At 37.0% G+C, this 15,000-nt stretch overlaps 1 protein-coding gene and 1 long non-coding RNA gene across 9 annotated transcripts in view; one reads left to right on the top strand and one right to left on the bottom strand.

Annotated features, from left to right (window-relative positions):
* LOC128249440 (uncharacterized) overlaps positions 1-15,000 on the bottom strand; it is a 349,834-nt gene that overhangs the window by 38,284 nt on the left and 296,550 nt on the right. The gene's annotated exons all lie outside the window — the stretch shown is intronic.
* The window catches only part of LOC106868934 (protocadherin beta-15), a 166,537-nt gene that overhangs the window by 88,978 nt on the left and 62,559 nt on the right, over positions 1-15,000 (top strand). For 2 of the 8 annotated variants that reach the window (XR_016244297.1, XR_008265537.2), the window contains exon 3: positions 1,269-1,374. The exons of 2 other annotated variants lie outside the window; for them this stretch is intronic. Coding sequence is in view for 1 of the 6 variants with exons in the window: in XM_052973081.2 (XP_052829041.1) it covers positions 399-533 (135 nt within the window). In the remaining 5 variants the exon portion in view is untranslated. 4 more of the 8 variants (XR_016244295.1, XR_016244296.1, XR_016244298.1 and 1 more) reach the window with 4 other exon arrangements.

Raw genomic sequence — 15,000 nt, 5'->3', positions numbered from 1 at the left:
CACCTTTGATGAGCTGTTGTGCACCTGAGCACTATACACAATAATTTTATTATTATTATATATATATACATACATATATATTCTTATCATATTCTTAATGTTCAATATAAAATATGTTCCCATCACCTACTTAACAGTTGTTTCCTGTTGATAGTGTCTTTGTGTTTCATTTTCCTGTTATGTCATGGTGAATTAAGTCATTAATCAAATGGGAAAGGTACTCAAATGTCAAATAGCATATATTCCTATATTATGCAAATATCTGAATTTTTAAAAAGAATTTTGTTGCATTTTATTAGTGGCCTGTTGATTTCATTAATTAATATGTTAGCTATTGAACACATGCATAGTTAGTAAGTTATTGACATTATTCTTTTTTTTTCTTTTACTGTTTTAAGTCATTGGACAGTGGCCATGCTGGGGCACCACCTTCAAGGGTTTTAGTCGATTATAACGACCCCAGTACTTTATCTGGTACTTATTTTATCGACCTCGGAAGGAGGAATGGCAAAGTCGACCAGGGCAGGTTTTAAACTCAGAATGTAAAGGGACTTAACCAAATAGCACAAGGTATGTTTGTCCAGTGCTCTACCGATTCTGCCAACCCAACACCCTTTGTTATTCTTACTATTATTCCAGTAAGCTGCTGCTCTCATCAGGAATTTTTCATCACACATTCATATCTTGTTCATTGATCTCCATCCACCTCATCACAAATTCAATGACAAACAATGTACATATTTATTATTATTCACAGCCTTTGTAGCCAATAAAGAAAGAGTCATTATTATTATTATTATTATTATTATTATTATTATTATTACTATTATTTTTTTTTATTTATTTATTTATTTATTTATTTTTCACATTGAAAAAAAGAAGATAATGAAAAAGGCAATACATATTTATTAACTGGAAAAAAATTAACAAAATAACAAACACGACTCTAACAAAATACAACACTGTTTGAAATAAAAAATTTCTTGCCAAAAAATATCCCAAAAGGGAACTTTGTAAAATAAATAAATAACAGAAGAAATAAAAAAAAAAATTGTACCCTCAAAAAATATTGTTGACCGCTTTCTTTTATTAACAACTTGTTCAGTTATATTTATATTAACTAAAAATTTTGTTATCTTCCAGTCATTAGGTGTAATCCCTCGACCCTTACATTTATATCCTTATTAAATCCTATCCTTCTACTCGTATAAATATCTTCACCAGCTATTGGTGCTCTTACAGATAACTTTTTAAATCTACACACACAGCATTTCTTCAGTCAGGGCTCACATCACTTTGGCTGCACTTACAGCTCTCTGAAGAAGCTTGCATGGGCAGATGACAACTCCAGAACCTTATCACCATAAATATTAGGTAAGTTTTTCACAATATCAATACTAAAACACAGTATTTATTTATTTATTCTTAACATATCTCATTTTTGACATGATTAATAAGAAAATCTTGTGTGTACACACACACACAAATATATATCTATATATGTGTATATATACATATGTATATACATATACACACACACACACACATATATATATATACATGCATATATACATAAGCATACATATACATATAATAAAAGATAGATAGGTAATCGTTAAATGTTATCAAAGCATTTATGAAATGGTCATACAGATATTCATTTTTTAAATGTTGCTCTACAGGTTTTCTATAAAATTTAAAGCCAGAACAGAAGATTACAACATTTTGTATACAAATTGTTGTGGCGATGCCCCCAGACAAAGAAGTAGGATCCCCCAAGACATATAGATAGAGGTAGTCTGGCCATGGTAGGGTGTTGAGTAGCAGTTGTGTAGCGGTTGAGTAGCGATCATCCAAAGGTGCTAGATAGCAGTAGCTTGAGACATAACACAAATACATCTATGTAAATAATGAATGCAAAGACAGAAAAATTGTTAATGTGTCTACATACATATTTCCAGAATTATTGCTCTTTCTTCAGCACCACATCCAACCCATCAACAATCCCTGAATACATTGCTTAAGTAGCCACTAAGTTTAGTGGTGTAACACTCCTGGACAGACTAATTTACATATTAAACACATTCCTGATAATCAGTACATACATATTGGTTTCAAATTTTGGCACAAAGCCAGCAAGTTTGGAGGAGGGGACAAGTCGATTACATTGACCCCAGTGTTCAACTAATACTTATTTTATTGACCCTGAAAGGGATGAAAAGCAAAGTCAACCGTGGCAGAATTTGAGCTCAGAATGTAACAACGAACAAAATGCCTCTAAACATTTTACACGAGGTGCTAACGATTCTGCCAGATTGCTGCCTTCAATTAGTACGTACATATTAATTGCTGGTATGAACACTGCATTTCGTTTTGCAACCATAATATACTACCAAGTATATTAAAGGTTTATCAGTCAATACTGTGTCCTACTTTGTGTTAACTTCGCATTGTTTTCATTTGTAAGCTTATCTCTGCAGATTTGCTATAGAATCTAGAGCTAGCACTGAAAGTTATGATGTTTCGTATATGAATATACCTATGTAAACAATGCAATTAAAGATAGAAAAATTGGGTGTACGTGCAAAGTTCAATGCAAGCTCTAAATTCTATAGAAAGTCTGTAGAGAAACACTAAAAGATGAAAACAATGTATTACTAACACAAAGCAGGTCACAGTAGTATTGACTCATAAACTTTTAATATATATGGTGGTATTAGGCTGCAAACTGAAATATGGTGTACTTACCCACAGTTCATGCAGATATGAACATATTTAAATATAATCAAGTAGAAAACCGGTAGAAACCAGAAAGAGGAAAGACCATAGCAGTTCATCACAAACAGGTAGATATCCAGAAAGTTCAAATCCTTCATAGTAGTTCTTTATAGATAGGTAGATACCTAGAGAGTCCATACTGTAACAACACCACACACACAGACACACACACAGACACACACACACACACACGTATACACACACACACACACACACACATATACATACACATGGTTTGCTTCTGGTGGGTATTAAGGAGGAGAGAATCTTTTTCAGGTTAATCTAAGTTAAGTTGAAAAACATGTATATTTAAATTTCTAATTCATAATTTTTAATTAAAATTTTTTTACATTGAATAAAATAGAAGTTCCTAAAGTCATTAAAATATTTAGTCATTGTACTATTTCATCCTTCTTTGGAGCCATCAGCATAACAAAAGTCAAGACAAATATCCAGACAGTTCATACACTAATGTCACAGATAAGAAAGAGAGAGAAGTATCAAAGCAATCCTTTGTAGATGTTTCTGTGATATTAGAATATGAACTTCTCCTATTTTTACCTGGTTTTTCTGCTTAATTATGTTTATTTACCTATCTGTATGATTATTTTATAAATGCTTTGGAGCCATTAACTACAGCGAGTCCATCTTTTATTTGATTTTACTTCCATTAGTTTGACTGGTACATTGCCTGTAGCCAATTCTTGTTTGCCTAGATTCTGTTTCTCACTGTTTGATGTTGGATTTTAGGTATTTGATCTGGTCTGAACACTAATCTGTCTGTATCTAGTATCTTTTGGCATAATGTCACCCATTACATATATTACACACACACACACACACACACACACACACAGACATGTATGTATGTACATGGGATGACAGTGCTAAGCAGTGATGTGTATAAATACAAACTTGTTATCGGTTCAAATATGCTTGAGGCATATTGAACCCATAAGAAAGTCATTCATTGTATTTTGTCATGATAGAAATTTCTTGGTGTAGACAGATCACTTCAAAAGTGCATACATCCACCAGTCTGAATGGTGGGACACTGTGAGCTGACTCGGTGTGTTTACACTTATCTGTCAACAACAAGAAACTTTCTCCATGAGAGAATATACTGAATGGTTTTGTTATGGGTTTGAATATGCCTGGTAAGAAGCTTATGTATATATATATGTGCATATATATGTACACACACATGCACATGCATGCACATACATACACATGGTTTGTTTCTGGTGATATCATTAAAGGAGAGAGAATATTTTCCTGGTTAATCGAAGTTAAACTGAAAAACATGTATATTTAAATTTCTAATGCTTAATTTTTAATTTTCTGTTTTTTTTTTACATAAGATAAAATAAAGTTCCTAAAATTTTAAAAGCTATTAGTCATTGGTAGCCATGTATAGCACTGTTTCATCCACCCATGAAATCATCAGCACAGCATAAGTTAAGACATAAATTAAGTTTTAGAAATTTAGAAATGCTATTATGAGTGGTTGCTGAATGAGGAGAAAGTTTAGGAGGCAGGGAAACCTATCCAGTTAGACCCAACATGGGAACCAGCTATTGAGGATGATCGTTACATAGTTGCCATTAGAAATATGAAGGCAGGGTAAACAACAGGACCATCAGTTACAGTTACTACGATGGTGAAAATATCTGGGGAAATAGCACTCGTAATTCATCCAATTAAATAGTACAGGGAGATGTTTTCCTGTAGTAATTGCATCATAGTCAACTATTACGAGGTTAAAGGAAATGATTTAGAAAGAGACCCAACAGAAAGGAAGCAATCATATTTTGTTGGATTTCTATTGTAAGAAAACATTGAAAGACAGACCAAAGGTAAGCTGAGAGGAAATCAACCATCAAAGGAATCAGTTGTTCTATGCAAGAGTGGAGATAAAACTGGTATAGACATGTGATCTGTATGAATGATAATGAAGAGGTGAAGACGTATCAGGGGATCCAAGTAAAGGGGCCTTGAGAAAGAAGTAATGTTGTCTAGTTTTATGGAGCTTGCTTACTAGTTAGTCTGGCCATGCTCCTGGATGCCTCAATGATTTCATACAAGCATGCCATCCATCATGGTCTCCCATGTTATGTCCTTAATTCATCAACATTTGCCATTCCACTATCTTGAAGCAAGTTGTTCACATAGGTTAAGATGTTTTCTTTCCCGGTTTATTCTTCCTTCAACTGACTGCCATAAGACCAGTTGACACAGGGGTTCTTCTCGGTGCTTGATGCAATAACTAGCAATTCTCATTCTTCTCTACTGAGTCTTCTCAGACACTTTTGTTGGATCTTGATAAAGCTGCTCATCACCAGAAATGGAAAAGAACCATATAATGCCTTCTTCTTTGACATGAAGTTGGATAATTAAAAAGTTTAAAACTATCGTTATTTTATCAAGCAAGGTAATTAGTCAGTACACCCTTCATTCTTCACAGATAGTGGGGCAGTCATTGTCCGTTATATATAACATTGATCTAATACTTTAAGTCAAAAATATATTCAAATTTAGTAAATATTCCTATACTAGAAGGCAGCAAGCTGATAGAAACGTTAGCACGCCGGGCAAAATGCTTAGCGGTATGTCTTTACGTTCTGAGTTCAAATTCCGCTGAGGTCGATTTTGCCTTTCATCCTTTTGGGGTCGATAAATTAAGTATCAGTTTTGTACTGGGTCGATCTAATCGACTGGCACCCTCCCTCCAAATTTCGGGCCTTTTTGCCTAGAGTAGGAAAGAAAAGAATATTCTTATACAAGATACGTCCGTTGCAAGGGAGGCAATTCTCCACTAACCAATTCTTATACGGATCTCTGTGTGTCTGTGTGTTCGTGCTGATTTTTGTGTCGAAATCGCCTTCACCGAATGTCAGACTGTCTCCGTGTGTCTGCCTAAAATTGGAAATTTTTATTCGAACTGTAGAGATCAATACACATACTTTGAACATGTGCTTCTGTGTTTGACTGTTTTCAGCAGTTTATCCGCTTCACACACTTTCCTCTTCCTACCCTCCCCCTCTCCCCTCTCCCCTCTCTCTATATGTGTGTGTGCGTGTGTAAGCGTTCGAATGTGTTTGTATTTGTGGTTGTGTGCATGTGTGTGTGTGCGCGCATGTGCATGTGTGTCGCATGTATATTTTTATCTGTTAATCTTTGATCTTTTACTTGTTTCAGTTATTGGACGGCAAACACAATGGGGTACCATCTTGAAAGCTTTAGTCTATCAAATCAACTGCAAACACAATGGGGTACCATCTTGAAAGGTTTAGTCTAACAAATCAACTGCAATACTAGTGCTAAGTTTTAAAGTCTGGCACTTATTCTGTCATTCTCTTTTGCCAAACTGTTAAGTAACAGGGAGTAACATTTAAGTAACAAATGAAAACCTGTTCTCATGTGTGAGGAATAAACACAAGCACAAACACACATACATATATTATATATATATACCCAGACCTATTCCCCATTCTTTTTTTTTTAGGTGGGGGTAGCCACAACAAGACACACACCAGGCATTCTATTCATTTCCCAGCTCAAAGAGGCGAGCCCCATCCCATGCTTGGGTCAGGGCACAGAACGCAACCCCCAATATCAGCAGTGGGGCCCAACAGCATGTGCTGGTATACCCCTGCCACCTCATGCTGGTTCCAGGTCCCATTGAGCGACATCAAATTCACTCATCCATCCACAAATACTCTTCAAGCTTTCCTATCATTTATAAACTCGCTTGCCTCTCTCACTCCAACACCTCTAACCACCAAAACTTTCCTCACTCCATCAATCAACACAAACTGAGGTCTGCCTCTGGTTCTGCCTTCATCCTCCTCCTTACAATCCACTCCTTATCCATCGTCTCCATGTGGCCAAACCACCTCAACGTTCGTCTATCCATTTTGGTTGTTAGTTTTTCTCTCATTCCTGCTCACCTTCACACCTCCTCATTCCTCATCCTCTCCATCCGTGTCACACCAACCTTAGCCCTCAGCCATCTCATCTCAAACACATCTAGTCACCTCCTTTCTGTGTCTCTCAGCCCCCACGACTGCAACATATAACATTGTCAACACAGTCACGCCCTCATACACACCTCTTTTAGCTTTCATACTCAACCTTTTATCTCTCAGCATACCTTTCACAACTCCAAGTATCTTACTCTATTTCCTCACTCTATATCCCACTTCCTCAACCAACCTCCCATCCACCGTGATCCAAGATACTTAAAAACACTCACCTCCTCTAACATCTCACCATTTATACTCACATCCATCCTACCAGCCATTCCATCTCTTGAACATCTCATCACCTTACTCTTAGCTACATTCGCATTCAGTTTCCTCCTCTCACACACTCTTCCAAACTCTACTACCAGTCTCCTCACTTGCTCTTTCAAATCTGCCACCAGTGCTGTATCATCAGCAAACAACAACTGACTCACTTGCCATTTCTCTTCATTTTATCCCACCATTTGCGCTTCCCTACCAAGTGTTCTAGCATTTACCTCTCTCACCACTCCATCCATATATCATAAATTAAACAGCCATGGAGACATCACACAACCCTGTCTTAAACACACCTTCACATCAAACCACTCACTTACTTCACCACCCACCCTAATGCACATCCTACATTCTCTATAAAAACACTGTACAGCTATCAACAATCCACCATCTACTCCTTACAACTGCAACACCTGCCTCATGGCAACCCTATCCACATGGTCATATGCCTTCTCTAGGTCCATAAAGGCCCAATGCACATTCCTCCCTTTCACCAAAAACTTCTCACAGCTACCTTACCTTAAATATTTCATCTGCACACCCCTTCCATTCCTAAAACTGCACTACTTCTTCCCTAGTACACTCTCTGCTTGGTTCCTTGCCCTTACAATCAGAATTCTCCCATACAGTTTACCAACTACACACAATGGACTTATACCTCTAAAATTTCCACACTCAAGTTTATCCCCTTTACCCTTGTACAGTGGCACTGTACAGGCACTGCACCAGTCCTTTGGTACTCCTCCAGTCATATAACAAACATTCAATCTCTAACCATTCAATCACTGTCATATATACTGCATTCTACTGGTTCCCCCCTGTGACTGGGTGTTGGGGACCGGTAGACTGCAGTTGCCGTATTCCCTGCATGGCATAAGAGGTGACAAAAAGGGGCAAGAACAATGGGACTGGGATTCCACTCCTCCTAGTAACTTCATATTCCTAAAAAGACAACAAGGAGTGACACATACATATACATATATATATTCTTTTATTCTTTTACTTGTTTCAGTTATTTGACTGTGGCCAGGACTTATATTCTAAGCCTAGTACTTATTCTATTGATCTCTTTTGCCAAACTGCTAAGTTACAGGAACCTAAATACACCAACATCGGTTGTCAAGTAGTGGCGGGTGGACAAACACAGACACAAAGACCAACACATCATCATTATCATCATCATTTAACGTCCGTTTTCCATGCTGGCATGGGTAGGATGGTTTTGACTGAGATCTGGAGAGTCAGTGACTGCACCAGGCTCCAATCTGATCTGGCAATGTTTCTACAGCTGGATGCCCTTCCAAACGTCAACCACTTCAAGAGTGTAGTGGGTGCTTTTTACGTGCCACTGGCACAGGAGCCAGTTCGGAGGGGCCTGGCAACGATCACATTTGGATTGTGCTTTTTATGTGCCGCCAGTACAGGAGCAAGTCAGGCGGTACTGGCATTTACATATCATATAGACACACATATATATATATATATATATATATATATATATAATATATACACACACATACACATATATGCATACATATATATATACATATATATATATATATAAACACATATATACACACTAAAAATTAATAACACAATACAACAATACATACATATACATATATATATATATATATATATATATATATATATATATATATATATATATAAACACACACAGAGACAACAGGCGTCTTTCAGTTTCCATCTACCAAATCCATCCACAAGGCTTTGGTTTGCTTGAGGCTATAGAAGACACTTGCCTGACTGAACCCCGAGCCATGTGGTTGGGAAGCAAACTTCTTCCCACACAGCTATATGTGTGTGTGTGTGTGTGGTGTTATATATATATGTGTGTGTGTGTGTGTGGTGTTATGTATGTATGTGTGTATGTGTGTGTGTGTGTGTGTGTGTGTGTGTGTGTGTGTGTGTGTGTGTGTGTGTGTAGGTATGTAAGTATGTATGTCTTTGTGTCTGTGTTTCTCCCCCACCACTTTGCAACTGGTGCAGGTTTGTTTACATCTGCTGATAGTATAAATACCACAGTTACAGAAAATAATCTGCTCAACTAAATCCCTTCAAGGTGGTGCCCCAGCATGGTTGCAGTTCAAAGGCTTAAACAAGTAAAAGATAAAAAATGTAATTAAATATAGCAATTTATTTATTTTTGTCTGGCCCACAAACAATTATGCCACTTACTATTAATCATAGAGCTGAGGTAAAATCATCCCCTGGGAAGTGTTCTGAATACTAAATACACAGATAACAACGTCTCTGTCAGTTCAGGATATCTAGGCAATTAGTAGACTAACATTGCCCCTTGGGAATTTTTTTATATCTATGAACAACAAGAAGGGAGCTAACTCCACTAAGACTAGGTAATTGAAATTTGTGGAAAATAGACTACATTGATTGACATGGATTTGTGCTGGCAGAAACAGTCATATTTATGTCTTATTGGATCTCATCAATGAAGCATATTCTAGTTAACAAGTTAAATTTGTAATGATCAATAGATACCAGTAATTAGTTTAAATGATATGATTATTTGCAGACAAGGTTGTCTGGTTAAGAAGTATACTTATCAACCACATAGTTTCAGGTTCAATCTCACTGTGTCACACCTTGAGGATGGGCTTACTGCTATAGCTATGTGCTGACCAAAGCCTTGTGAGTGGATTTGGTAGTTGGGAAAACGAATGAAGCCTGTTCTATAAATAAATATACATGTATATGTGTGGGGGTGCTTCTGCTGCCTTGTCTTGACATCACATGATGGTTGAAAACATGCATCATTATTGTATAAGCAATATGCTTCATGTTTAATCTTCTATGAGAACAAGTGTGACCATGAAGCAGATGAGGGCTGGAAATAGGAACAGTATACAGCTGTAGACAATATGCTTCAACAAATTCTGTCTGACCCATGCCAGCAAGGAAAAGTGGATGTTATAAAAATGATGCCGATGAAAATGATCTGTCCACCCATTTTCTCTGCCCACTATTTCTGGGAGGGTCATGGAGGTAGAGTTCTCAGAAACAATCATCATTACATTTCCCTGCTGGATTCCCAAGAGGAATCAATTGACACTATATATGTAATTCAACCATCTTGCTTGAGGTCTTCCCTGAGGTCTCCTGCCAGACAGCTCAGCTTGAAGAATCTGTTTTCTAACCATATGTTCACAGCACTGAAACTATGACTTCTCAATGTGGAGAAATAGTGACTTCACCTGGAGTGACACTTTGACTTTTTTGAGCTAAGCACCCTGTTGAGTAACATTACATCAAAGATCCTTAGGAGGAACCCCATTTCAGTGATGAGGCTCTTTCAGCTATTATCCAATATTCATGACAACAGATGAGGTTAGACATGGAAATGATAATCCTGAAATTTTCTGCCAGAAAACATGGATACATTCTAATGTTTAGTGCTGTTAAATATGTATTTAAATACTATATCTATGAGTATATCTGTGCTGAGTGGTTAAACTGCCATATACATAAGCTAATTAGATGGAGGAGACATTATGCGAAGCCACTATGTGAAGCCATTGTGTGATCACCTGAAATGCTAGTAATAGAAGCCAGATATCAACCAAGTAACCCTCAAATCATACAGAACTGTTTTAGGTAAGCACAAATTTGTCATGGATTCCTTGTACATTGGTAAAACATGAATAGTTATGAATGAAATGACTGTGATTATAGATAGGCTCAGTCAGAGCTAATCTGGAGCTAAACAATAACTACGTTTACTGCTTAAGTACATACAAGTCAGTGATATGAGGGAGCTGCTATACATATACTTGACTTGCTAGATATAGCAGACAAACCTGCCTCTTATGCAAGTCTACTGTATTAAATGAGGAAACAGTACAATAGGTAAGTAATCTGAGACATTTTCCTTGAGATGACAGGGTGGTCACAGTTGGAATTCAATTGATTTTAGATCTGGTCAATAAGGAGTATGCAAAAAAATCATACACATAAAACAAATGCTTATAACAAGAAAGTAGCAGCTGCAGGCAACAATAATTTCTAATGACAGTGCCCCAGCATGACCACAGTCCCTGGTTGAAACTGATAATATAATTAAAGAGTACACACACACACACACACACACACACACACACGTGCAAGCTGGTAGAATCATTAGCATGCTGGGTAAAATACTTACTGGCATTTCATTCATCTGTCTTTACATTCTGAGTTCAAATTCTGCTGAAGTCAACTTTTCCTTTTTTTCCTTTTGGGGTTGAAAAAACAAGTACCAGTTGATTACTGGGGTTGATATGATCAGTTAGCCCCCGCCCCCAAATTCAAGCCCCACATCTCACTACCATGTAAAATTGTTGTCCATATACATGAATCATATAACCTACTTTTCACTCGAAAAGAGAAACATTTTGTAGCCAACAGAGCTAAAAGTTCTGAATTTCCTCTATCTTATTCTGGCTATCACACTCTCTGTGCATCCTCCACCACTACTAATTTGTTCCCTTAGATATAAGAAATTATCGACTATCTCTAATGAGTCACCAGAGAATTTGAGATCGATTTCTTGAGTCTCTGTAGTTTTTATCCTGTGCATCTTCCACATACAAATACTACTTTCTCTGATAACATTCCTATTAATCCACTGCACATCTTGTGTGTCTTTTGTTTACACCTAATGCACCATATAGAGTTCCTGCCTACACATTTCCTACAAATCAACCTGAAGCAGGTAGGGTCCTGTTTGTTTTCTTGCTTACAAAAACCTTTGTTTTTGCTAAGTTAACCTCAAGGCCCTTTGCTAGGTTAACCTTAAGGCCCTTCTCTTCTAGCTCTGATATGGAGTCTGCTATGAGGGCAAGATCATCAGCATATAGTAGTTCCCAAGGACTGCTGGTCTTGAATTCCTCTGTTATGGCCTGGATGACAGTGATGTAAAGGAGGGGACTTAGGACTGAGCCTTGATGAGCACCTACCTGAACACCAAATTCTTTGCTGTACTCATGGTTAACTCTCACCTTACTGACAGCATCTGGCCTGTACAGCTTTCACAAGCCACTCATCTAACCTCAGCCTCCTCAAAGCCTACTACACACATACTACTCGACAACTGATGCAGATTTGTTTGTGTTCTCATGATGTGGCAGTTCAGCAAAACAGACTAACTGAAGAGGTACCAGGCTCATAAAATTAACAGTATGTTCAATTTTTCCAAATAAGACCTTCCTAGGTGCTGCTCCAGCATGGCCACAGTCAAATGATTGAAGCAAGTTGAAGAATTGATAAAAGCAAGATATACCCGCACATATATTACAAGTGATAAAGCAAAAAGGCAGTATATACACAAACACACATGCTCGCACAAGCACACACACACACACACACTCACTCACACACACACACACACTCACACACACTCACACACACTCTCACACACACACACACACACACACACACACACACACACACACTCACACAAACACACACGTACACATACATATATATATATATATATATATATATATATATATATATATATATATATATATATATATATATACATGGCTGTGTAGTAAGAAGTTTCTTTCCAAACCACATAGTTATGGGTTCTGACCTACTTTGTGGCACCTTGGGCAACTATCTTCTATTATAGCTTTGGGCTGAATAAAGCCTTGCAAACTGACTTGAGAGATGAAAACTGAAAGTAGCCCATCATATATGTGTGTGTGTGTGTGTGTGTGTGTGTGTGTGAGCATATGTGTGTATGTGTGTATATATGTTATATATACACACACACACACTTATATGCGTACATATATACACATATATTTATTCTCATTCATTGTATCACTGACATTTTGTTTGTTCTTTGTCACTCTGGCTTTCTATGTGAAACCTGCTTCTTTAGTTTGCCTCTCTTATCACTCTTGTCCAGTTCTCCACCCACTTCTTTTTATGTTATTGAAAATAGAAAATTCATGCACCAGTGGTTTGCCCCTCTTCATGTGTATTGATCGATCAGTTACAGACAAAATAGTTCAATATTTGAAAGCATATATAATGCATAAACTATATTTATTTGATTGTATCAAATTTAGTCTTGCTGTAAAATGATACATTGAATATCAAAAATTAAAAGAATAATAAAACTAGAAACGCAAGCTTTTTTAGCATCATTTGCAAAGTTGGAGCTGGTTTTGGAACACACTGTTCATTTTTTGAGGAAACATATAAACCCATGGCATGACACACTCCAATCTTCTATTCTCCAATATATCTGTGTGTGTGTGTGTGTGTGTTTCGGTGTGTGCGCACATGTGCATGTCTGTGTGTCTTTTATATCTTTAAATCATTCAATTGTTTCAGTCATTAAACTGCAGCTATACTGAAGCACTGCCTTGAAGAATCTTAGTCAAGCAAATTGCCCCCAGTTCTTATAGTTGCTCACTTATTCTATCAGTCTCTTTTGCTGAAATGCTATGTTATGTGTATATAAGTACAGCAGCACTGGTTGTCAAGGAGTGGTGTGGGACAAACACAAACATACAACAGGCTTCTTTCAGTTTCTATCTACCAAGTCCGCACACAAGGCTTTGGTTGGCCTGTGACCATAGCAGAAAATACTTACCCAAGGTGCCACATAGTGAAACTGAGCCCAGGGCCATTTAATCTGGAAGCAAACATTTTACCACACAACCATGCCTGGCATCTTGGGCAAGTGTCATATAGTACTGAGCCAACCAAAGCCTTGTGTGTAGTTTTGTTAGATAGAAACATATGTACGTTTGTGCTGGTTATATATATATATATATAAATTAAAATTCAGAAAATGGCAGTCTAGCATTAATATAATTTATTAACTTCAAACATTCAACATACTTTCTTACAGCTGTTTCAATTTTGCCCAAAGAAATAAATTTAGTCATTAAATCATTGTATTGGGCAAAATCTCATCAGAGGAGTAGAAAAGACATACCATTTTATATATTAATATATATATATATATATATATATATATATATATATGCATACACTCACACATATATGCACATATTTGTTTATATAAACACATACATACATATATGTCTCTCTCTCTCTCTCTCTCTCTCTCTCTCTCTCTCTCTCTCTATATATATATATATATATATATATATATATATATATATATATATATATATATATAGATATGTATATATACATTTAAGTATGTTTGTGCATGTATATGTAAGAAACCACCAAGTCTATGTTTAGACATCTCTCATGATGTAGACTAGTTCTTTTTAGGCAAATATATATGTTGTTCAGTCAACATCATGGTATTTGGAGTGATCACATGTGATAGCAACATTAAACCTCCATTCATTTTCCCACACGGCCGCACACTCAACACAGAGGCCTACATCAAGTGCCCGGAGGAGGTAGTGCTGCCCTGGGTCAAGAAGGTGGCTGCTGGAAGAACCTATGTCTGGCAACAGGACTCTGCACCATGCCACACATGTAGGAGAACCCAGTGATGGCTATCAGATAATTTCTGCAACCACATCACCTCTAAACTCTGGCCACCTAATTCCCCAGACTGAAACCCCCCTTGATTATTATGTGTAGGGTGCAGACGCGTAAGAGACCAACAAAACTCCTTGTAACACCAAAGATGAACTGAAGGCAGGCAAGGATTAGGACAGCATTCACCAACTTAAACAAGGAGACCATCCAGAAGAGTTGCAGGAGATTCTGAAGTCATGTGGTTGAAGCCATTGGCGATTTTATTGAATAAATTTACTCTTGAGTATTTCAAGATATTTTTGTGTAATTTTGGTAAATATTTCTGTTAAAATGGCATGTCAGTTTTATTTTCATTTTTCTGTAATCCCGACGACAATTCATTCACCGCATCATATGTGTGTGTGTATGTGTGTGTGTGTAT

Source organism: Octopus bimaculoides, chromosome 14 (assembly GCF_046866305.1).
Source record: "Octopus bimaculoides isolate indiv1 chromosome 14, ASM4686630v1, whole genome shotgun sequence".
NCBI classification, from domain to species: Eukaryota; Metazoa; Mollusca; class Cephalopoda; order Octopoda; family Octopodidae; genus Octopus; species Octopus bimaculoides.
This window is presented reverse-complemented; position numbering and strand designations above follow the sequence as displayed.